Consider the following 26,589-nt stretch of genomic DNA (forward strand, 5'->3'; position numbering starts at 1 on the left):
CCTACAACCTATCCTGGAAAATGATCCCTCACTCTCACAGACCTTGGGAGGCAGGCCAGTCCTTGCTTACAGACAACCCCCCAACCTGAAGCAAATACTCACCAGCAACTACACACCACACCACAGAAACACCAACCCAGGAACCTATCCCTGTAGCAAACCTCGTTGCCTACTCTGTCCCCATATCTACTCTGGCAACAGCATCAGAGGACCCAACCACATCAGCCACACCATCAGGGGCTCATTCACCTGCACATCCACTAATGTCATATATGCCATCATGTGCCAGCAATGCCCCTCTGCCATGTACATTGGCCAAACCGGACAGTCCCTCCGCAAAAGAATAAATGGACACAAATCGGACATCAGGAATGGTAACATACACAAGCCAGTAAGTGAACACTTCAATCTCCCTGGTCATTCTATCACAGATTTAAAAGTCACTGTCATTGAACAAAAAAACTTCAGAAACAGACTTCAAAGAGAAACAGCAGAACTAAAATTCATTTGCAAATTCAACACCATTAATCTGGGCTTGAATAGGGATTGGGAGTGGCTGGCTCACTACAGAAGCAGCTTTTCCTCTCCTGGAATTGACACCTCCTCATCTATTATTGGGAGTGGACTACATCCACCCTGATTGAATTGGCCTTGTCAACACTGGTTCGCCACTTGTGAAGTAACTCCCTGCTCTCCATGTGTCTGTATATAATGCCTGCATCTGTAGCTTTCACTCTATGCATCCGAAGAAGTGAGGTTTTTACTCACGAAAGCTTATGCCCAAATAAATCTGTTAGTCTTTAAGGTGCCACCAGACTCTTTGTTGTTTTTGTAGATACAGACTAACACGGCTACCCCCTGATACAAAGCCTGCAGTGCTCTATGGACAGCACAGAATGGAGCACAGAGCTGGGAGGAAAGTTTATTTGCTTGATTTAATCCTTCGTGCTTGATTGGAGCAGTACCCTCAGTGCCCACGTGCGGGAATGAAAACTGAAGAGCTCCTGACTCAAGTACTGATGCAAAATGCACATGTACACTGCTGATATATGGACAAACAACTGAATTTGCCCAAGTCCCTGAGAGGCCTCTTTGGTTCTGTGTATCAAGATTCCTCGACAGATATGAGCATGTCTACACAGCAACTGGAGGTGTTATTGCAGCTCAGGTAGCTAGCATGATTAAAAACAGCAGTGAAGACACGGAGCACAGACCCCCGTGCAAGCTAGGAATATGAGTATATACCCAGGATTCTGGGAGGGCTTGTACAGCCAAGTGCCACCACGTCTTCACTGCTAATTTTTATTCAAGCTGGCAGGGATATGCCTCCACAATGTGCAATCACACCTACAACTGTAGCATAGACATAGCCTTAAACTAGTCAAATTAGTGCACCTTTGGTGTGCAAACAATCCCACCGACCTCCTCTAGCTTGAACTCCAGCAAAAACAAGGTGCACGTTATCTGCACTTAGGACGAGGGACTGGCCTGGGGAGGAGGAGGCATGACAGTCTCCAAGTTGCAATGCTTGCATGTCTGTAGAAGAGCCCTGAGGAGAGGTCATATTCCATCTGTCTTGTAAAAGGGCTTTTAAATGAGCTTACCTGAAGGATTCGAAGGTATTGGCTGCCCAGATATCTGTCCCCAACATGTCCAGGGAGTTGTCTTTGTTGCCATTCTAAAAAAGGAGGGGAAAGAGTTGTTATTTTTGAGGAGTTGCAATGAACTTCCCGACCCAACATATAACTCTGCCACTGAGTATTAGCAACACTCTTCATTCGAGTGAAATACAGACACATTACAATGAACAGCATTTTGGGTGGGTCTGACATTTCCCCAATTGCTTCTGAGACTTGTTAGGCTTCCCAATTTTGAACCCCTATTTTAAGAAGGTGATAACTCACAAGGACAAGTTTTCTCTGGGCCAATGAAAATTTGAATATGAAGTCTCATTGCACAAACTGAAAAGTTGGTAAATTAGGAGGAGCCGAAACCTGCCCCAATTACTCCAGGGAATTTGGTGTCAACTCAACCATGAGCAGCCAAATGGCTACTGGGATCCAGGACTGAAAGGAACAAGGCATAAACTGGGTGTTGTGGAGGGATAATGATTGGAAGATGGTTGGCCACCATGATGTCCCTGATGGCATAATGTCCCCCCATTCACCAGCACAAGCCACTTGAAAGGAAAAAGCATTGACTTAGAATGCCAGGGGACTTCTCCTGGTAAGGAGAGGGCTCTGGCTCTGGCTGTGATCTAGGTGTGACATCCCTCTCTCCCAAACCTTGGCTTGTAAGCCCTACAGGGTCTATCAGGACTTGGCTTCACAAAGGAAACATAGTTTGCCAGGTTTAAGGCTTGCTGGCCAGTGAGCTCATCCCTCAGATTTGGCCCTGACTGAATCAAATCCAATCCGGCTACATAACCATTTCCCTGAATTTTAAGGGGCTCCCTTTTTGTAGCTGACTGTGAAGCAGTTTTAGCGGTCACGACAAGAGAGCTGTCCTTATCTATAGAGATATGAAAACACCAACACCCCAGCATTTCACCAGGCTGAACTCTCTGATGAGATATCAGACACCTTTATGGTTTACAGCTGTGATAATTACTACTCGAGATCTGACAGGAACACCATTTCTTCTGGCTCAGCACAGTATCAGATTGTGAGATATCACGATACCCAGTAATTCGCACGATAATTGTGCCATTACTATATGTCACCACTGTAGACTAGAAGTGCTTGGGTGCCCAACTCCATAATGCTAACTTTTTGTACATCAGGGAGCGGGAGGTCTGATAGGACTAGCCTGAAGACTTTGGAAGTACAGGGCCACTGTTAGCTCCCACACAAACCACTCACGCTTACAGTTTACTAAAACATTCTTTAATTCTTTCCAATGACACTACCCTTTGAGCAACAAGCACTTGGTTAAGGGAGATGAATGCATTGTCCTTTTGTTTCATAACCCCAGATTAGCCAGTCATAAATGTGCAGTTTCTGTCCACCTTCCTCACCAACACGCATCGGGGAAGGACCTCGGAGGAACGCCACTGCTTCAGAGGCAAAGCCACTCTGTTATCTCCTGCAAAGCTGCCTACCTTGAGCACGCAGCATACTCACTGGGACGGCAATTATAACTATAATCAGCTTTAAACTTCAAGATCCCAATGACCCAACCCATGGGTTTAAATAATCATTTGTACTCAAGTGGAGTTGGAATATTACTCTCAAAAATTAATTGAACCATTAACAGTGATGATTGAAAGACAGAGTGATGGGAGCATTATAAATGCTCAGACAGATTATGGAGATTTGATCAAACAGACCCTACACACATTATGGGACTAGGCACATTAGGGACTCTGTTCTCAAAATCCTGTGTGCACAAATGCAGGTGGACAAAATCTACATCAATGGTGTGCCTAATGTGTGTGCAGTCACAGCCCATGTGCCCACATAACCATAGTGATGGCACAAGCAAATGACCAAGGAGTTTGACTATTTATGCCTGCAATTGCAGTAAATTCTCCCAAATAAATGAGACATTTAAATGCACACAAAGTAGATTTTGAAAATCTGCCCATTTATGACACAAACTTTTCTACCATTCCTCCCCATCCATTCCTTAGCAAATCAACCTGAATACAGAATGCTTTTTGTTACATTAGTGTCAGAATAATCAACATTTATTTTTTTAAAAATCAGATTTTTAAATTTTATTTAAATATAATTTTCTTTTAAAAATTAATATGAAACTATGATCATCTGTGTCAAAGGCCAAAATTTACTATGATCTATTAAATCATTTAAATTAACTAAAATAATAATATTAAGCAGTACATAAGAATGGCCATAATGGGCAAGACCAATGGTCCATCTAGCCCAGTATCCTGTCTTCCAACAGTGGCCAGTGCCAGGTGCTTCAGAGGGAATGAACAGAACAGGGCAGTTATTGAGTCATCCAGCTCATGTCATCCAGTCCCAGCCACTGGCAGTCAGAGGTTTAGAGACACCTGAACTATGGAGTTGTGTCCCTAATGATCTTGGCTAATAGCCATGGATGGACCTATCCGCCATGAATTTATCTAAATCTTTTTTTAACTCAGTTCTATTTTTGGCCTTCACAACATCCCCTGGTAACCAGTTCCACAGGTTGACTGAGCATTGTGTGAAAAAATACTTCCTTTTGTTTGTTTGAAACCTGATGCCTGGGTGACTGCTGGTTATGTCGTTATGTGAGGGGGTAAATAACACTTCCCTATTCACTTTCTCCACACCATTCATGATTTTATAGGACTATCATATCCCCCTTAAGTCAACTCTTTTCTATAAAAGAACATAAGAATGGCCATACTGGGTCAGACCAAAGGACCATCTAGCCCTGTATCCTGTCTTCCTACAGCGACCAATGCCAGGTGCCCCAGAGGGAATGAACAGAACACGCAATCACCAAGTGACCCATCCTCTGCCACCACTCCCAGCCTCTGAAAACAGAGGCTAGGGATACTATCCCTGCCTATCTTGGCTAACAGCCATTCATGGACCTATTGTAAGCTAAACAGTTGCAGTCTTTTTGATCTCTCCTCATATGGAAGATGTGCCATACCCCTCATCATTTTAATTGTCCTTCTCTGTCCCTTTTCTAATTCTAAAACATCTTTTTTGAGATGGAGGGGACCAGAATAGCTGCAGTATTCAATGCTGGGCATACCATGGAGTTATATAATGGCATTATAATAATTTCTGTCTTATTATCTATCCCTTTCCTAATGATTCCCAACATTTTGTTAGCTTTTTTTTTTTTTTTAACTGCCACTGCATATTGAGTAGATATTTTCGGAGAACTATCCATGATGACTCCAAAATCTCTTTCTTGCGTTGTAACAGCTAATTTAGACCCACCATTTTGTATGCATAGTTGGGATTATTTTTTCCAATGTACATTACTTTGCACTTATCAACACTGAATTTCATCTGCCATTTTGTTGCTCAGTCATCCAGTTTTGTGAGGTCCCTTTGTAACTCTTGGCAGTCAGCTTTTGTCTTAATGATCTCAAGTAATTTTGTATCGTCTGCAAACGCTGACACCTCACAGTTCACCCCCTTTTCCAGATCACTTATGAATATGTCGAACAGCACTGGCCCTAGCATAGATCCTTTGGGGACCTCTCTAATGACCTCTCTCCACTGTGAAAGCTGATAATTTATTCCTACCCTTTATTTCCTATCTTTTAACCAGTTACTGATCCATGAGAGGGCCTTCCCTCTTATCCCATGACTGCTTTCTTTGTTTAAGAGCCTTTGGTGAAGGACCTTCTCAAAAGCTTTCTGAAAGTCCAAGTACACTATATCCACTGGATCTTTCTCCACATGCTTGTTGACTCCCCTCAAAGAATTCTAATGGATTGGTGAGGCATGATTCCCCTCTACAACAGCCATGTTGACTTTTCCCCAACACATTGTGTTCATCTATGTGTCCGATCGTTCTGTTCTTTACAATAGTTTCAACCAATTTTTACGAAACTGAAGTTAGGCTTACTGGCCTGTAATTGCCAGGCTTGCCTCTGGAGCCCTTTTTAAAAAATTGGCATCACATTAGCTATGCTTCAGTCATCTGGTACAGAGGCTGATTTAAGTGATAGATTACATACCCCAGTTAGTAGTTCTGCAATTTCATATTTGAGTTTCTTCAGAACTCTTGGGTGAATAACATTACTGTTTTATCAATTTGTTGCAAAACCTCCTCTATTGACACCTCAATCTGGGATAGTCTCTCAGATCCGTCACCTAAAAAGAATGGCTCAGGTATAGGAATTTCCTTCACATCCTCTGAAGTGAAGACAGATGCAAACAATTTGTTTAGCTTCTCCGCAACAGCCTTGTTTGCTGCCACAGTTTTAAAGAAAGTCAAACCACTGAACTGGTAGAACTCACTGGTTAAACACCTGGAACCAGTTTGTTGAAGTGCTAACCCAGCTATGACTGCCTTTTGCAGGTACATAGAGAAATTTTTTTTTTAATTTCAGTTTATTCATCTAGTTCAATTCAGTGATTATATTTCATTCAAAATTAAGAAATTGATTGGGTTTGGAAAACACAGGAAAGCTTGTTTTCCTCTTCTAATCTATGAATAAAAATTAGATGTGAGGATGAGATCTACTAGTTCTAAAGACTGAAGGACATGGGGACCTGAAAAAATCAGTTCAATTCACTAACTACAGATAATACTTCCTCTGTTTAATAAATCAGTTGGTCTAATGTATTCAGCAAATTTTAAAATGCTTTTTGTGCACTTCAATTGAATTACAATTTCCAGCCAAAGAGAGCTTGACACAAATCATGAGTAAAATCTAAGTAAGAAAGAAATGCACCATTCACCATTTTCTAACATAATACAAATGTAAAAATTAAGAATGTGAATAAATAATACTAAGCTACATAACTGCTTAAATAAATGTGTATAAATATAGTGTATCATGGTTAGCAAAAAGCAGTACCAAATTTATCATCAAGGCTATATTTAGTTGGAAAATCAACTTTATTAATGGGTACCAATCAATGAGAATCAAACTTTCTTTAGGAAAATAACTGAAAAATACAAATGCAAAACAAGACTAAAATTGATTATTTAAATCAAGGTTCTCAGCTTGCTGATTTAAATAACTTAGATTTAATCACAGAGTTAAATCAATCAATCCTGATAAGTACTGCATATACAATCACTGTACTTTTTATTACCATAAATAATATAAACAATTGACTGAGCTTTGACCTTCCCAGTCACTTAAATACTGGGATTATCCTGGGTACCATGGTGAATTCTATGTGCATATCACCTGACAAGTTTCCCATGGATAAGAGCCTTCACCGCACTGCCTCACCAGTTGTACCTTGGCAGCACACAATCAGCTAACAGCGCTCACAGCTGCTGCAGGCCCCAAGCCAGGAACTGAGCCTGGGACCAGAACTCAGCCTCTGTGCTGTGATGTTTAGACTAATGGGTTGGTCGCACATTTTCGCTTTTAATGGTGATCTGCAAACATCTTTTTAAAACCACCTCTATAATATCCCAAAACTAAAGCACTCCCAGATTTCAAGCACAAATTAATTCCCTCTCCCTCTAGACTAAACTGACCAGTAGCAAACTTATTTTCCTGCATTAAAGCACCCAATACTACCAAAAAGGCCTCTTGAAATGTACACGCCTGAGAGATGCATTCCAACCAGGCCTTTAGCAGTTAGGCCATGCATTATGCAGACAGATTAAGTATTTACTTACACACACACACACACACACACACACACACACACACACAAATATCATGTCATTAAAAGAATAAGCCCCCGACTAACAGCAAGTGGAGCACATGATCAGCATTCCTCAGTCATATTTCACCAAACACTACCAGTTTATACCTTGGTTGAATGACTGAACTGGCTGCTTCTCCCTTGGCTGTCAGACCTTGATCCAGACCCAGGCCTGGAGCCTGAACTAGGCCGGGATCCTGAACTCCCACTGCTGCTGTGATCCCACTCTTCCTAGAAACAACAAACAGCTCGCTTTAGTCAAGTGCAACTTAATTCCTACCCTAATGAAAAATGCCAGTTTAATACACTAGAGAGTCGGTGTAGTCTAAATCTTGCAGGCATGGCACTAGGAGCCAAGAATTCCCAAGAATTTGTGGCTTTGCCGCCAGTTTACTCTGTTGCCTTAAGTATGTCACTTAATATCTTTAGACCAAATTCTGCCTTTATTTATACACTGTGCAACCCAACCAACTCCAATGGGGTTGCGTGATGTTTGAATCCAGGCAGGATTTGGCCCTTCATACCTCAGTTTCCCCATCATTTAATTCTTTAAAAAAAAAAAAATTAAAAGGAGAAAAAACTTGAAATGGAAACAAAATGTTTCATTTGACCCAAAATAATTTTTTTCCCCATTTTTTGGACTTGCCAACAAACTGAACAATCCATTATTCACACAGCTCTTGCTGTGACAAGAGTTGTGGACTTCACCTCTATGTTCTAAGAACTATGTTCTTGGGACAGCATTAGGGGGGCTGTGTTGTGAGCTGGTGGGGTGAATATCCGAGTGTCTGTCTGCTGGGACCATTTGTTTCACTGGTGCTGGTGGCAGGGACTGTTTGACCCTGTGTTTGTTTGTTTGTTTGTTTGAAAAGTGTGAACTGGGAGTGCTTTGTTCCAGGTGGGCCTTGAGTAGTTGATTGGAGGGAAGATTTGAGCCCGGGGAACTGCTTCAAGCCAGCAGCCTTATAAAACAGCAGCCAGTTGCGAACCCAAGTGAGCAGCGAACAGAGCAGAGGCAAACAGAGGGAGTTTGCCTTGGGGGAGATCCCACAGTTTTTTGCCTTTCAGCCTTCTGTGAGCAGTAAATACAACATCTGAAGAGGCTCTTAGAAAGAAGACAATATGGATAGTGAGCGATCAGCTGTTGTGAACTGCACAGGATGTGCCATGTTTGTCTTTCTCCCAGAAGACAGAAGCGACTTCGTCTGTACGAAGTGCAAGCTGGTCTCCATATTGGAAGAGAAGGTTAAAGGACTAGAGACCCAAAGTATCAACCCTGCGCTGCATCAGAGAAGATGGACACTTTCTGGATAGAAGTCAGCGTTTGGTACTGCAGGCACAGCATGCTGAAGAATCAGAGAGGGCAGTGCAGAACGGGGAAGAAAATTGGCAGCGTGTGCCTCTCAAGGAAGAAAGAGGAGAACCCATGTACCCCCAATGCAGATAGAGGTAAGAAATCGTTTTCAGGCTCTCTGCACAGGTACTACGGAGGAGAATGGTTTGGAAGAGTCATCTGAGAAAAGGGATCAGAAGGAGACCCCATCGACCAGAAGGCATGGGATGATTGTCCTAGGGATGGGGGTTCCACGACCACCACTCCCAAGAGGAGGAGAGGGGTGGAGGTGGTTGGGGATTCCCTCCTATGGGGGACAGGATCATCCATCTGCCGACCAGACCGGGGAAACTCGAGAAGTGTGCTACTTGCCTGGGGCTAGAATTCAGGATGTGACGGAGTGTCTGCCGAGACTGATCAAGCCCTCGGAGCACTACCCCTTCCTACTTCTCCATGTGGTCACCAATGATACTGCCAAGAATGACCTTGAGTGGGTCACTGCAAACTATGTGGCTCTGGGAAGAAGGATAAAGGAGTTTGAGGCGCAAGTCGTGTTCTCATCCATCCACCCTGTTGAAGAAAAAGGCCCAGGTAGGGACCATCGAATTGTGGAAGTAAATGCGTGGTTGCGCAGGTGGTGTCAGAGAAGGGGTTTTGGATTCTTTGACCATGGGATGTTGTTCCGGGAAGAAGGATTGCTAGGAAGAGATGGGATCCACCTAACGGAGAGAGAGAAGAGCATCTTCGCAGGCAGACTTGCTAACCTAGTGAGGAGGGCTTTAAACTAGGTTCGCTGAGGGATGGAGACTTAAGCCCTGAGGTAAGTGGGGGAGTGGGATACCAGGAGGAAACACAAGGAGGAAGGTGCAACAGGGGAGGCCTCCCGATTCATACTGAGAAAGTAGGGCAATGGGTTAGGTATCTTAGATGCCTGTACACGAATGCAAGAAGCCTGGGAAACAAGCAGGAAGAATTGGAAGTCCTGGCAATATCAAGGAACTATGATGTGATTGGAATAACAGAGATGTGGTGGGGTAACTCACATGGCTGGAGCACTGTCATGGATGGGTATAAACTGTTCAGGAAGGACAAGCGGGGGAGAAAAGGTGGAGGAGTTGCATAGTATGCAAGAGAGCAGTATGATTGCTCAGAGCTCCAGTATGAAACTGGAAAAAAGCCTGTTTAGGTTAAGTTAAGAGGCGAAAGCAACAAGGACGATGTCATGGTGGGCGTCTGCTATAGACCACCAGACCAGGAGCATGAGGTAGACAAGGCTTTCTTCGGACAACTAACTGAAGTTTTCAGATCACAGGCCCTGGTTCTCATGGGGGACTTCAATCACCCTGACATCTGCTGGGAAAGCAATACAGCAGTGCACAGATAATCCAGCAAGTTTTTGGAGAGTGTTGGCGACAACTTCCTGGTGCAAGTGCTGGAGGAACCAACTAGGGACTGTGCTCCTCTTGACCTGCTGCTCACAAACAGGGAAGAACTGGTAGGGGGAGTAGAAGTGGGTGGCAACCTGGGCAGCAGTGACCATGAGACAGGTGAGTTCAGGATCCTGACAAAAGGAAGAAAGGAGAGCAGCAGAATACAGACCCTGGACTTCAGAAAAGCAGACTTTGACTCCCTCAGGGAACTGATGGGCAGGATCCCCTGGGAGGCTAATATGTCCAGGCGAGCTGGCTACATTTTAAAGAAGCCTTATTGAGGACGCAGGAACAAACCATCCCGATGTGCAGAAAGAATAGCAAATATGGCAGGCGACCGGGTTAGCTTAACAGAGAAATCTTCAGTGAGCTTAAACACAAAAAGGAAGTTTACAATACGTGGAAACTTGGACAGATGACTAGGGAGGAGTATAAAAAAATTGTTTGAGCATGTAGGGGTGTAATCAGGAAGGACAAAGCACAATTGGAGTTGCAGCTACCAAGGCATGTGAAGGGTAACAAGAAGGGTTTCTACAGGTATGTTAGCAAAAAAAGGTCAGTGAAAGTGTGGAACCCTTACTGAATGGGGGAGGCAACCTAGTAACAGATGATATGGAAAAGGTGAAGTACTCAATGCTTTTTTGCCTCGGTCTTCGCAGACAAGGTCAGCTCCCAGACTGCTGCACTGGGCAACACAGGCCGGGGGGGAGGGGGAGTTGAGCAGCCCTCAGTGGTGAAAGAACAGGTTAAGGACTATTTAGAAAAGCTGGACATGCACAAGTCCATGGGGCCGGATGCAATGCATTCGAGGGTACCGAAGGAGTTGGCTGATGTGATTGCAGAGCCATTGGTCATTATCTTTGAAAACTCGTGGCCATCGGGGGAGGTCCCAGATGATTGGAAAAAGGCAAATATAGTGCCCATCTTTAAAAAAGGGAAGAAGGAGAAACCAGGGAACTTATGAGGAGAGGCTAAGGGAACTGGGCTTATTTAACCTGCAGAAGAGAAGAGTGAGGGGGGATTTGACAGCAGCCTTCAACTACCTGAAGGGGAGTTCCAAAGAGGATGAAGCTCGGCTGTTCTCAGTGGTGGCAGATGAAAGAACAAGGAGCAATGTTCTCAAATTGCAGTGGGGGAGGTCTAGGCTGGATATCAGGAAAAGCTATTTCACTAGGAGGGTGGTGAAGCACGGGAATGTCTAGTTGGCAGCCGGTATCAAGCAGAATGCCCCAGAGGTCAGTCCTGGGGCCGGTTTTGTTCAACTTCTTCATTAATGATCTGGATGACAGGATGGATTGCACCCTCAGCAAGTCCGCAAATGATACTAAACTGGGGGGAGAAGTAGATATGCTGGAGGGTAGGGATAGGGTCCAGAGTGACCTAGACAAATTGGAGGATTGGGCCAAAAGAAATTGGATGAGGTTCAACAAGGACAAGTTTAGAGTTCTGCACTTAGAATGGAAGAATCCCATGCACCAGTACAGGCTGGGGACCAACTGGCTAAGCGGCAATTTTGCAGAAAAGGACCTGGGGATTACAGTGGACGAGAAGCTGGATGTGAGTCAACAGTGTACCCTTGTTGCCAAAAAAGGCTAATGGCATATTGGGTTGCATTAGTAGGAGCATTGCCAGCAGATCAAGGGAAGTGATTATTCCCCTCTATTAGGCACTGGTGAGGCCACATCTGGAGTACTGCATCCAGTTTTGGGCCCCGCACTACAGAAAGGATGTGGACAAAGTGGAGAGAGTCCAGCGGAGGGCAATGAAAATGATTAGGGGGCTGGGGCACATAACTTATGAGGAGAGGCTGAGGGAACTGGGCAGAAGAGACGAGTGAGGATGGATTTGATAGCAGCCTTCAACTACCTGAAGGGGAGTTCCAAAGAGGATGGAGCTAGGCTGTTCTCAGTGGTGGCAGATGACAGAACAAGGAGCAATGTTCTCAAGTTGAAGTGGGGGAGGTCTAGGTTGGATATTAGGAAAAACTATTTCACTAGGAGAGTGGTGAAGCACTGGAATGCGTTACCTAGGGAGGTGGTGGAATCTCCATCCTTAGAAATTTTTAAGGCCTGGCTTGACAAAGCTCTGGCTGGGATGATTTAGTTGGGGTTGGTCCTGCTTTGAGCAGGGGGTTGGACTACATGACCTCCTGAGGTCCCTTCCAACCCTGATATTCTATGATTCTATGACTGATGCTACAGCAGCCTAAGGCTAAGGCTGCAGGTGAGAACATGATCTTTTAGGTCTACACCTGCAGTTAGACAAGTGCCAAAGAGAGGAAATCCTACATTCCATTAGCAATGGCTTTAGAAGTCTTTAAAAACCATGGATTGCACGGGTGGCAATCTTACTGATGTTTATGTGATCACATTCTGAGATAACTTCTGCAAACCAGGAAGTACATGCAGGATTTCACAGACCAGAAAAAGAATTCCATAGAGGTGCATTAAAATCTATTTCTGTGCCGAATACCATCGCTCCCCGCCACCCCGCCCTCCCCCCCCAAACAGCATGGTAGTGGAGTTATTCAGCATATAAAGCTGAGCTTAACCCAATTTTCACTTTTAATGAGCTGTTGATGTTCTAATAAAGCACCAGTTTTTGAACACCAGTTTTACAAAACAAAAAATAAGACACAAATACACATCAAAGTGCTGGAGGGAATGCCATGAAGAGAAACTATTATTAAATTATATTATTATTTATTTGGTATCCCCCAAATATCTATCACTATGTTGTTAGGAAAATGTCCAGATTGAATTTTTGTGACTGCAGCCCATTAAACAAGGTATTTCCGCAAGTGACTAACTTGACGCACATGAATAGTCCCACTGACATCAATGCCTAAAGTTAGGCATATACCCATGTACTTTGCCAAACTGAAGCCTATGGCTACCTAAATAAATACAAGCTATAGAAATGTGATTGACTAAAATAAAAGAATTAAGAGAAATGGAGAGACGTATTGCCTATATTAAATTAACATCTGAATTATGGCAGGAAATAGGGGCCAAATGCAATGATCTAATAAGACAGATAATAAATAAATAATAATAATAATAAATAAAAATAATTTATTTTAACTTTTACTAAATCAATTTGTATACTAACTGTGACTCATATCCTACAAATCTTATCTCTGCTGCAGGCCTTCATATTTTGTATTTTTCACCTCTCTTTTGATATTTTCATGAAAAAAAAATTGGTCAACAACTTATAAAAAGTTAGTCACTAAAAAACTGGCGCTACGTCATGCAGGTGATTAAAGGAAAGACACAGCCTCCTGGGCAGCCTGGCTGGCTCAACGCACCCATGCTCAAATTCATTAGCACAGTATTATGGGTAACAGAGCTATCACCCCCCGCAGATGGAGCAAGGACGGTGTCTGCAGTTTTATTCCCATTGAGTTATTGTGGGATTACACCAGTATTAGTAAACTCAGAATCCCAGCCAGTCCACTGAATAGATATGGGAAGGTAACACCTTTCAGCCTCTATTTACCTGTATGGGATTCAAATTGCCAGAAGTGCAAGGCTCCGTTACCCCACTGTAAGTACTCAGTCATCCAGTGGCTGTCCATTTTTTTAAAATAAACCCACGGCCCATGTAATATGTAAGGATAACAGCTATCGTCAATTTATTTTCTACGTGGGGGTTAAAGGACAAGCTGTGTCGTCACAAAACCTCATGAATGATCCTGGCAGCAAGAATGTGTGAACGCTGAAAGAATATACAAATAAAGTTACTAAAAAAAAAAAAATCCTAATTGGACCCTCAAAATAAAAAAAAGTGTTCAGCAGCGATCAGATAAAGCAGACTTTACTGCAAGTTTCATAGATCTTAAGGCCAGAAAGGACCATTAGATCTAGCCTGACTGCCTGTACCTCACTAGGCCGCAATTCCACCCAAATACCCCTATGTTGAGCCCCAAGATTTAGGCCAAAGCATTTCAGCCCTCAGGAAATTAAACTGTTGTGAGCCACAGGCAGAGATCAGGAGAGAACGAGGTCCCAGCAGTACCCAAAGCCCCTGCACTGGCAGGGAATTGATTAACTGAGAGCTGCCCAGATGATCCTAGCAGGCAGTCCACATCCCAAGCTGCAGAGGAAGTCAGACACTCCCACCCCCAAAAAACACCAGATCCCTGCCAATCTGACCAGGGAGAAAATTCCTTCCTAACCGCTTGTGGGCCAGGCACCTGAGACAGAGGATTCTTTGTACCACCTCAGAGCACTGGTCCACCACAGCCGAGGTCCCATCTGCAGCTGTGGCCAATCCCTGATGCTTCACAGGAAGGCAAAAGGAAAAAGAAAAGAAAGAAAGAACCAAATGATGTATGTGGAGTAAAAAATTCCTTCCTGGCCCCTGCAGGCCAGCAGCTGAAGCCCTGAACCGTGAGATTTCATTGTAGTCTTTTTCTTAATGCAGAGCTACAAGGCTGCTCATACTTCCAAGAAAGCAGCAGAACTACACCGAAAGTTCCACGTACAGGATTTCTGTTATGAGGAAATTAATTTAACAATATGCATTAATCTCTTGACTGCAGGAAGGCTCTGCCATGACTGCCACTAGCCCCGGAACATGGTCACTGTGGCAAGGAGTTCTCTGCTCCTTCTCCCCGTCTCACACCAAACTGATCCCGGGTGACATCTAAGTCCCTCCCTCCTTCCCTGTATGATCCCTTGCTGTCTTGCCCCAAAGGAAATTAAACCTTCTTCCAGCTTCCCAGCTGTCCCCCATATACAAAAAGAACTGCACCTCAAAGCCCCCGCTCTCCCCACCTCTTTATTTCAGCTGCCTCTCTAAACCTTGCAAACCTACACTCATCAGGTTGGGAACGCATTGTGGGAGATGAGGCACAACACCCACAAGAGACAGTGGAGGTGGAGTGGCACTCAGTCCAGGCCCCACCGCACACCCGGACAGCACTGCAGAAGTTTCCCTATGGTTGCTATTTCTTTTATGGTCACCATGCTTGCGAGAAGTATTAAGTGTGGCTTTTTATTTGCTACGGTAATAACAATAACAACAGCTCAGTCATATATAGTGCGTTGTATCAGTAGATCCCAAAGTGCTTCACAAAGGGTATCACTACCACCATTTTATAGATAGATTAATTAAGGCACAGAGCTGGGGAGCTCAGGGCCCCCCAATAAGTCAGTGGCAGAAGCAGGACTAGAACTTGGATCTCAATTGGCTGGGAACTGCGGCCAATGGGAGCTGCGGGGGCGGTGCCTGCAGGCGAGAGCAGTACGCGGAGGAGCCTCCTCCTTTAACATTACCAGTGTAGATCAGCCCTCAGACTTCTGTTCTCAAGCTAGGGTCTTTGCTCAGCTTCCCTGCTGAGAAGCAAAGAACTCCATTAGTCCTTGGAGCTTGAATTCTTTCTCTGGCCCCCTTGGTGATCTGGGTCAATTTCAACCAGTTGCTTAACAACTCTTCATTCCACCCATACAAGGAGGGGACACACACACTTATATCTTTAAGTCTGCCCTGACAGCAAACTTAATTTCTTCCTCGCCCACATGGGGTAGCCATGCAGTGTACAAGGGAAACTGAGGCACATACAGGCATCTTTAAAAATATTACAAAAATTCCCACTTCATTACACAGTTCCATTTCACAGACAAGGAAAGAAAGGCTCAGAGAGGCTGAGAGACTTGCCCATGGCCTCACATAGTGAGGATGTGCAGAGCCAGGATTATAAGTCATATTCAGGTTTGGAAGGATTAAATTTTTAGCAGTAAATGTCTGCAAGCGTCAGTTTCATCGTACACCCACACACTGATGACAAAGTATTTCCCTCAACAATAGCTGAAATTTACTATAGGTTAAGTAAGAAAAATGCTGCTTGAGCACTACAGTTTGATTTAAGGATATTTTGACATGCGATGTGACAATATGTTTTAACAGAAACAAAGCTTTAGATCTTTGAATCTCAGCGTCTACTATCATTAAATAATTATGGTCTGGCTCCCCTATTGTCTGATCCCCTCCATAATTTCCCACAACGGTAGATATTTAAATCAATAAAAATGCTTAAGAATAAATCGAATTCTGCTAACCCTATTCATAGCCTTGGCTCCTCCTACGCTTATTCCTCCCCTTACCTTTATAATCTAAAACTGGCTTCAGTACATTTCACCCAAGGTAGTGACCCAGCACTGACCTCTCAAATAACCATCTCACAGCCATTTGATCAAACTGTGATTGCCAAAGAAAACTGTTAAGTGTCATCTCTTTTCATTGTTACTTTAGAAACAACAGCACAAGAAAATACAGCATAAGGAACAGTTCTACAGTACCAGAATGGACTCCTCGGCATACGACAGGCCTTTCCAGCTCTGCTATCTAGATTCTATTACTAAGGCCTTTTTTCATAGAGCAGATAAATCTGAACAGACATGGTTACCTACTCCGAAAAACCCTACACCCTCTCATTTAAGTGTGACTGTTTGGGAAATCTATGTACATCTTATGAATTCTGAATGATTTTGTGAATTTTCTGCATCAGTACGCCATCGTGTCCATTCAATTAGCCATTTCCTGACCAGGACTGTGTCAAGATCACCCGTCCTGTTTGGAAACGGCTACAGGACACTCAACAAGGCATTAAGATTGAACGACAGCCCCGGCAATACAATGTGTATGCTAAAGAGGGTGGCCAAGCTGCAAGAAACCATTTCCCACCCAGATGGGAAGGAACCAAGGAACAGATCACCTGACAGGTGACCTTGATTTCCTGAGGGGGCTTTGAGGCTGACCAGGATGGTCACATGACAGAGGGGAACTGGAAAGTTATACGAGGAAAAGGTCTGCTCTTACTAACTCTTTCTCGCCAACCACAACAAGAAGGCAAGACTGAGCAGGAAGAGAGGAGGGTCTTGGGATCCTGAAAAGACTGACTCAAACCCAAAGGGCTCTCAGAGTGGTGAGGACACTGGAGGAAGGTTTTTGCATTGCAGTTTATTTTTTCGTGGATCCATGTCTCTTATGTTTTTTCTATTTGTACCGTGTGCGTGAGTTTAGAAATGCTTTTTCAGAGTCTGGGTGTTACTTGCACTGTCATGCACTTCTCAAAAACGGAAACAGTGAAGCAGTTGGTCCACAGCTTCAGTGAGAGTGTGCAACATCTAATGGGGAGGCTTGGAAGAGCCAGCACTAGTTTCAGGGCCTAGGCAATCAGACTGCAGCATCCCCACCACCAAGAGAGGTTTGAGACGCAGGGTCTGCACCTGGGGTTGTGTGCCTATAATCCCAGAGCCAGAGAGACAGCGCCTACACCTGCCCAGCCAAGAGCACATGGGACCCAAAGTCTGCAGTACAGCGGCCTAGTGATCATCCAGGAGTGGGAGCTCATCGGGGTTGTAACGTTATGGACACATGACAATGATATCCATGTGATCAATTGTTGAATCATGTGATAAACGTGTTTATCGTCCACCTCTGACTGCCTGATTTGCCCTCGGCCATCTCTGCTGGGACCAATTCTAACATTCCAAGCCATTTGTCACCTTCAAAACAGCCACCAATCTCATTTTATTTTTTAAGTTGATTTGCCACAAAAATACTTCCTTCTTTGCTCCAAATGTAAAGTTTTCCTCCCAAAACATCACATTAGTCCAAGGCTTAAGCCAGGCAATATATTTTATCCTGGATCAGTGACAAGGATAACAGTCAAATATCTTGTCAACCTTTCACATGTACAGCCAGGAGCTTTAACCATCAAAAGACAGAGGTTTCTATAATGCAATATACCACGCTAGCTCTGAATATCAGGCTTTACAAGCACACCATCAGTACTGAAACACCAGACATTGTGAGACTCATGATAAGATCACAATTATAAACAGAAAAAGTATTTTAGTGGTTTCTAAAATGTACTAGCTATGATTTCTCTTCCCCATTACAGTTGGATTCATAGTATTCAGAGAGTCTATTTTCACAGGGAGAGGGAAATGAAAACAATGTAGAAAAAATGGTGAACTTTAAAGCGTTTCTAAATTATTTTCCCGTCAACATGTGACGTACAGAATATATGATGATATAAAGATTTTATTGGCACTCATTTGAGATAATCTGTGTAACTCATTGTTATACCACTCATGAGAAAATTATTATTTTCTATTTCAATTACAGTAGCAAGTAGGGTCCCCATTCATGGATCAAGTCCCCTTTGTGCTACAGGCTACAAAATCAAGTCAGTCCCTCCTTCAAAAGCTGACAGTCTCAGCTTTATGACAGATGCAACAGGTGGCAGGAGTCTCTACTCCACCTGGAGGAAAGGGACAATCCTAAATGTATACCAATAAACCCTCATACCAGAACCATTTCACACAGTTACCAGTCCTTTCATGTGTGAACATCTCCGTTGGACTTTTTTAAATATATACATTTTCAGAAGCCTTTCTACTTAATGAATTCCTCTCAAAAATACATCAAAGAGATTCCTATTTGCAACAGTCCTCGTCAGGGGAATACCAATAAAGTGTTCTATATAATTTTCCCAGCAGGCCTTTTCTTTACACGTTTTTTTCCAACGGATAAAGATTAAAATTATTCTATTATCTAATCTTTCCTCATTTACATTGGGAATGTGTCACAAAGATGATATTTTACATACAGTGATATAGTGGTTTTCACCCCAGAGGCTCACAAAGTGCTCTACAGACTCTATAAGGAGATCACCACTCAAATACTGTTTAGCAGGGCACAGAAACATACAGCAAACTAGGTCAGGAAGTGAATGCCGCGTTCAACTGAAACTGCAGGGAGAATTTTAGATAAGCAGAATGCAATTATCTGATTGAGCACACCAGGAGTTAACTTGAAAATCTTACTAAGCTCTTTAATAATCATAAGCGGGAAGAACCTTAGGCCAGATCTGCCATTGCCTTACACCCTGAGTTGTCACTTACATCTGTGCAGAGGGCATGCAAGGTGGGGGCAAAATGATACCAACTCAGAACTCTCCTCGCACACCAATGACTGTTTTACAACCATTTTGCACAGGGGTTACACAAGACACACAGCAATGGAGAATCAGGCCTCTTAAAAGCACCGCCAGCAGTATACTGCCACCCTGGAAGCACTGGGGACAGATTTTCGAAAGGCTTGGCCAATGTTGGACAGTCTCTACGCAAAAGAATAAATGGACATAAATCTGACATCAAGAATTGTAACATTCAAAAACCAGTAGGAGAGCACTTCAATCTCCCTGGACACTCAATAACAGACTTAAAAGTCAGCATTCTTCAACAAAAAATTTCAAAAACAGACTTCAACAAGAAACTGCAGAGCTGGAATTAATTTGCAAACTTGACACTATCAAATTAGGCCTGAATAAAGACTGGGAGTGGCTGGGTCACTACAAAAAATAATTTTCCCTCTGTTGATATTCACCCCTTCTTGTCAACTGTTGTGAATGGGCCACATCCACCCTAATTGAATTGGCCTCGTTAGCACTGACCCCCCCCCACTTGGTAAAGCAACTCCCATCTTTTCATGTGCTGTATATTTATACCTGCTTACTGCATTGTCCACTCCATGCATCTGATGAAGTGGGTTATATCCCATGAAAGCTTATGCCCAAATAAATTTGTTCGTCTCTAAGGGGCCACAAGGAAACCTCGTTGTTTTAACTTGCTTTTGGCACTTTTGAAAACTCCACTAGGCCGCTGCATCTTTAGGCACCTAAATACCTTTGAAAATCTGGCTCTGAATTCCTACTGACTCAAAGGGAAGAGAGCCACCTATTGCATAAACACACCTTACACTACCCTCGGTTTTCCTTCAAGGTCTCCTACCAGGTCAGACTCTTCTTGCTCATGAGGTCTAACAAGAACCCAGCACAAGGGATAAAACAGCTTATTAACCACATATTTGCATAGAAACTAAAGCTCGTCTAAATACTTAGCTCAAAATGGGCTTTTTCAACCAAAATAAGGCATTTCTATCAACATGGGATTTTCCGTAGGAGAGGCCCATTTTTAACAAGATTTTTTGAAAACCAAAAAAACTTGGAAGAAAATTGATTTATTTTTTTTTAGTTTTTCAACAAACCCCTCCAAACGTTTCAGAGAAATTTCAGTGTTAATATCAACATTTTTGGGTGGGAAAATAAACATTTCCTGGCCAGCTCTAACAGTGATTTGTATTTCACATTTAAAGCCAACATTTTAAGAATGAATCTGTTTAAAATGTTGAAAGTGACATGTAAAAATCAACAACGAACAGCTGTAAGTGGAGCACAATCCTCACCAAGAGCTTTCTAAGGATAAGTCAGTAATAAAGAGGTGATTGTTGACAGGGCAGGAAGAACAATAGGGGGCAGATCCTTTTCATTTCCAGGGAAAATTTGTCACCGATATTTAAAGCAAGCTGAATGGTGAGAGGGATCATTATTAGCTTTGTTGCAGGCTAGGAGAGAACCCAAAATATAGTGAGATCAGATCAGAAAGGACAACTTGGACATATGTGAACGTTATTTGTTTATACAAAACAAGATCGCTGTTGGAAAAGATCAAAAAGCTTTAGCACTTCCCCCCAAAAATGCCAAAGCACAAGACAGATGAACGCTGTTTGTGATGACTGATTTGAAAAAGAAATGCATTCCCTATACTGACCTTCACCTCCCCGCACTCCACTCTACCCGCAGCCCTTCATGTCAGCCCATCAGCTGAACCAGACAAGCCAGTTGCTATTAGTCTGCTTGGGAAACCAACCTGAGACACTCTTGAATAAGAAAGTAGTAGCCTGTTAATATTCTGAGCAATCCACGTAGGCTTAATGAAATCAGCAAGACCTGAATCAGAATTTCAAGCAGCTGGCTGAGTTAGCATGCAGAGCAGATTCAAAGGGGGGAGTGGAGGGGGGAAATCTCACCAAGGAATCACTGTTGAATATTTCACAGAGTCAAGAAGGCAACAGATCAAAGCTACCATATATTGAATCTATAGTTATGTTTACCACCTTCAGAGGGTTTAATAAGTGTCTGTAGCGGAGTCTCTGGAGAGTGTCTCCTTTCACACTGCAAGCTTGTAGTCGACTATAATACTCTAGCACCCCCTTGCGGACAGGATGGACATTGCTTCTGTCTTGGAGTCCAGGGCACAGCCCTCCAGCTGTGCTGCTCAAGGTCTCTGACCCCTTGCGTGGGACAGTTAAAGTAATACAAACAAAAAGACAGTTACTCCTACAGCCCACCAAAAAGCAGAGTCCTAGGCCATCAGGAAGCCAAAGCAAACAAAATAAAAGAGAAAAAGTACCAGCCCTTTTCATTGGTGAGTGGTCCTATGCAGCCACGCTCTCTAGCCGTTTCTCCAGTGAGGGGCCAGTGAGCTCTGAGCTGCAGTCCTGCTCTTCGGAGTGCCACCCTGCACTAAGCAGGGATCCTCCCTTTTCAGGGCCCACTCTTTAACTCCTTCCTCACTGGCGTGAGGCTATGCATCACAAAGCTCTTTGGGACAGGGTTTTATCTTACGTAAGTTTGCGCATCTGTTTTTCTTAGGCTTTTCTAGAACATCCATCGTCACCAGATTATCCAAGCACCAGAAGTGAATGTAAATGGGAATTTCCATCCCGAGGACAGGTGACAATGAGGGCTGTTGGAGACAGTTATAGCACTGTGGACAGAGCGAGAAGGCCAGATTGTACAGATCTGTTTGGGAGGAAGAAGCGACAAGACAGGGACACGGAATGGAAATAGCTCTGCATCTCAATGCAATGCTCAACACACAGTTTCATGCACAGGTTGCTGTTGGAGCAGGGTGTCTCAAGCTTTCTCACAGCACGGACCATGGCTTGTTACTGAGATTTGTCTTGTGGGCACCTCCCATTCATAAAGGCCTCCAGCACCTACCCCTCCATTGGCAACTGTGCAAGATCCAAATGGTGATTATTACAAACCTGTGCACATGACAGTTAAACGGACATTAAAGTGTCCACATGAAAGTGTCCCTTTAACTGTCTTCAATTCAGTAAAAAGTCTTGACTGAAGAAGGTTTTACTTTGCTCATTTCCTCTCCCTCTACCAACTATTCTCCTTCCTGCACGGGTTTGCTGACACATGGGCTGCTGTCACCCTATGCACGTGCTGCTCATACTCTTCCCCCGAATGGTTTCCCAGCTGCCACACATCTTTCTGTCTAAATAGCAGCACAGAGTGGCTCTGTTCCCACTCCTTCTAGCCCCTAATGGATACAGCTTGGTTAGCTCCTCCTTGTTCACAGCTCGAATATCTGTAGAAAGAGCTGAAAAGAGCCACCACCACATCACCAGACAGTAACCAGAGAATCACCCCCCCTCCCCCCCCAGAGCCCTGTTGAACACAGTTTGGGAACGAGTGGCTTATACAGAATTGGCTGATGCTGGAGAATTCTTTTTTTTTTTTTTTTAATTTTGAATTCAACCTCAACTCTTATTTTCTAGGCTCTTTGTTCATAGTGTTCTTGTAATTCACGCTCCAAGCTCATTTTACACCGTTCCGTTTGTAAACTGCTTCAGTCCCACAATAGATCCCACGTTTCCGAGACGACCTGCTTTTCTGTTTTGGCTGGTGGTGAGCGATGCACATGGGGAACTGCCAGCAGGAGATGGGTGTGTTTATTTATCCGTATGCCAGAAGAGAAAGAATGCTGCTACTTCCAGTGCTGCAACATTTTGCTTCAGAAGGGTAGTTTAGCCCTGACCAGTGGGACATGCTCTCTCTGGAGCTACTTATTAAACTCTTCTGCTGTCTCACTCTTGGGCCTTCTCACATAAGCGAGGAAGGAAAATCATAGCCAAAGAAACCACGTGTGTGCAGGTATCGTACTTTACCCTACTGTTCACTGTATGCACAGATGTCACCTTGCACTCTGCTTTCACTAGTGCCTCTACTTTACAACACATGGCTATGATGGGTTTGTGATCTACCCTCCACAATCATACTTCGCCCACATGGATATTTAACTCAGTCTCTTCTTTCTCCCTAGTAACATGATCCTTACATTGCAGTAAACATATCAGCAAACACATACTTTCACATGCTGTACACGCAACTCCCATACCTGAATTTTAGCTCACATATTCAACCTGACTTTGACACTGAGTTGCTTTTCACTTTGACACTCACGGGGCTTTTCTTAAAAAGCTCTCCAGAAATCAACAGCACCCTCCAAACCCTCTCTGTCCTTTACTGGACAGAAATCTATTTCTGTTTAAAATGGGCTGTCTTCGAGTGGGGAGCTTTTCCGTTGACAGTGGTTTTCGCTAGGAGAAGAAAGGTTGGCTTTTCCTGATAAACTACTTACATAGTGGGTGAAAAGATAAGGTCTCCGGCTGCCTCAACTGGAGAAGAGGGATGAAACCGAATTTCAGACTGGATAGTGATAGGAAATGAAATCCATGCCTCCTACTCCACCCACACCTACACACCAAACAAAATCTCCCTTTGCTACTGGATGGACTAGATGCTTCAATAGGTCTTTTCCATATCTAGTTCCTAGGATTCAGAACTCAAAGTCTAAAGCTTCATTTCAAGACTGATATTACACCAATCAATAATGACCAAGTGGTACAGTACAGCTCTTGTACGAGTGCTAAGGGAGGTACAGTGGTCAAAGGAGCTAGTGTCCTGGCCTCCTATCTAAGTCATTATAGCCCAAAAGCTCTTCGTCCAAGGATCTGGGAACCACCATACTCAATTCTCACTATCTGCTTTCGTAGCTATTCCTCCTCCTTAACTGTGGAGTCACCACAGATTCCAAGAATCATCTCTTACTCTAGGAAAGTGAATGCTGACAACACCAAGGCTCAGTGACCCTGAGTTAAAAGAGCAAGAGCTTTGACAGGAAGAGCTAAACACGTCCCCTACCTGATTGTGTTCGTGAGACGGTAAGCCCTTCCCTCTCGAAGAGGAACAGCTGTCATCCAGCTGCTCACTACAATCCGCTGTCCACTGCAAAAAGGATAGAAAGGCATTGTGTAAAATAATAGCTACGTTGGGAAAACTGTCGAATCAAACCCTTGCATCTAGCAAAACACCATCAGACTGTTCTTGGAAGCCAAGGAAACTCTACAGTACTGACGTGTTCGTGTTTTGCAAGAGGGACTGTTCATGAAAGGCACTGCTGATCAGAAAATGCATTTCTTTCATGAAAAATATTTTTCCAAAAATGGGGGTGGAGAGAAGAAGAGGACATTTTCCACAAAAAAGTTGGTTTTTCAGCAAAAAATAAAAACCCAGAATATTTCAGCTGAAATTTGAAATATTTTGATCCAAAAATGCTGCCGCCGTGCCTCGTGCTCCCATTCTTCTCTATAGGCCAAGCTACTTGGTTGGATTACATCTCCCATGATGAATATTGGGGGGGGAGGGGGGATGATAGCTCAGTGGTTTGAGCATTGGCCTGCTAAACCCAGGGTTGTCAGGTCAATCCTTGAGGGGGCCACTTGGGGATCTAGGGCAAAATCAGTACTTTGTCCTGCTAGTGAAGGCAGGGGGCTGAACTCAATGACCTTTCAAGGTCCCTTCCAGTTCTAGGAGATGGGATATCTCCATTAATTATTATTATTATTATAACAGTGGTCTCCCCTCATGGTGAGAGATGATTGGCCCCAGGGAGTTTCTTGCAGTAGTGCATCATAAGAGATCTAGTCCACGCAGGGAGACCAACCCATAGGGGATAACGTGAACATGAGGAAACTGAACTACGATTTCCCATGAGGCACCACAGCACGATATCGAAACCAAAGTACTTCAGTTTTGGAGCATTTGGTTTTTCAAAGAAAACCTGGCGTTTTCTGCTGAAAGCAGACACGTTTTATGAAAAGCCCAATTCTCCATAAAAAAAAACAGTCGGGATGGAAAATGTTCACCCTGCCCTATTACAGAGCTCTCTCTGCTGCTCCAGCTTGAGGTAAATGCTATTCTAAAGCTATTTACTCTGCTGATGACATCACAGAGGCTGACGCACAAAGCAAATAGTAAGTGAATTCCACACAAGCAGAAACAGGAATTAATCTGACCATTTAAGGACCGATGAGGACGAGGCCAGAAAACATGAAGAAGGGCCAATATTAGAAACCGGCGCTTCAAAAGTGACCTGTATATAAGATCTCACCCTCCTGGCAATGGCAACATTAGGTCAACATTTCAGGTGGGTTATTATAATTAATATTAACTGTGCCTGTGCTTATTTATTAAGGGCTGTTCAACTCTTCAGTGAAGTCCTGTTACTGTTGTACTGGAAAACCTTCTGCTGGAATTATGCATGTATCCCCTTAGCAGTCTTAGGCACAGGAACAACAGCCCTGGAACGAATATCTTTATGGGACAGCTATTCTGTTATATTAACAGCTGCAAGTGGCATACCGCTGGGGCTCAAGCAATTAGGTGCTGGGACGCAAGCATTTTTTTTTACATTCATAACCGACGCAGCAAGCCCAGAGGTGCCGGGGCTATGAACGGCCAAGCCCAGAGGTGCCGGAGCTATGAACGGCCAAGCCCAGAGGTGCCGGGGCTATGAACGGCCAAGCCCAGAGGTGCCGGGGCTATGAATGGTCAAGCCCAGAGGTGCCGGAGCTATGAACGGCCAAGCCCAGAGGTGCCGGGGCTATGAATGGCCAAGCCTAGAGGCTCAGCCCTGGCACAAATTAAGCAGAAGTTACATTTATTTTACTCTCACTATATTCTCTCTTGTTTTCTTCTGACTGGAGCAGCATCCCAAGTGCCCCACTGGCAGAAATGCTACTGCTGTAGGACTCCAAGGGCTAGGGTAAGGAAATGGAGACTATAGCCAATTCATGATACACAGTAGCATTTAACACCTCCTCCCCTTTCTAGGTACTTATAGTAAATATCCTCCATCACTGTACTATCTGAGCACTTCAGACATGTCAGTGAACGAATTTATCCTCACAACACCTCCGTTGGGAAGGGAAATATTATTAAACTCATCGAGAATTGAGGCACAGAGAATACGAGTGACTTGCCCAAAGATATAGATTAAGGCGATGTCTACACTACACGCCCTACAGCTGCTGCGATGCAGGTATGCCGCAGTAGTGTAGACGCTTGCTACAGTGATGGAAGGGTTTTTTCCATCACTACAGTAAATCCATCCCCTCAAGAGGCAGTAGCTAAGTCAATAGAAGAATCTTCCTCCTCAGACTCCCACATACTCAGTCATTCTCCCAGAGCTTCCCCATAGCCCTATTCTGCTTCTCTCCTTCCCCATCTACAGATGCTGCCTATATAACACAGTGGAGCCTGTTGGGTGGTCTAATGAGCCATGAAGAGTTTTGTGACTAAAAAGTGCTATGGACAAATGCATCCTTTACATTGAATCTCTGGGGAAAGGAAATGATCCAGTTCCATCCAGGAAACCTGTGGAGATCTGAGCCCACTATCCTGTCCATTAGTAAAAACTCCAGTCCTTGTTCAGAACAAGTCTGGCGCTTATTGGATATTGTTTCATAAGTGAAACGGTGACAGGACACAGGGAGGGAATTCATGCTTCTATTCTCCCCAACC

General features: G+C 43.8%; 1 protein-coding gene across 7 annotated transcripts in view; it reads right to left on the reverse strand.

Annotated features, from left to right (window-relative positions):
* The window catches only part of CTIF (cap binding complex dependent translation initiation factor), a 352,990-nt gene that overhangs the window by 232,398 nt on the left and 94,003 nt on the right, over positions 1-26,589 (reverse strand). For 3 of the 7 annotated variants that reach the window (XM_054032216.1, XM_054032217.1, XM_054032215.1), the window contains exons 3-5: positions 23,929-24,012; positions 7,419-7,541; positions 1,605-1,678 (exon numbers count right to left, since the gene is read on the reverse strand). In XM_054032216.1, coding sequence (XP_053888191.1) covers positions 1,605-1,678; positions 7,419-7,541; positions 23,929-24,012 — 281 coding nt within the window. The remainder of the gene's footprint in view (positions 1-1,604; positions 1,679-7,418; positions 7,542-23,928; positions 24,013-26,589) is intronic. The other 4 variants (XM_054032221.1, XM_054032219.1, XM_054032218.1 and 1 more) reach the window with 3 other exon arrangements.

This window comes from Malaclemys terrapin, chromosome 6 (genome assembly GCF_027887155.1).
Source record: "Malaclemys terrapin pileata isolate rMalTer1 chromosome 6, rMalTer1.hap1, whole genome shotgun sequence".
In the NCBI taxonomy this organism is placed as follows: domain Eukaryota; kingdom Metazoa; phylum Chordata; order Testudines; family Emydidae; genus Malaclemys; species Malaclemys terrapin.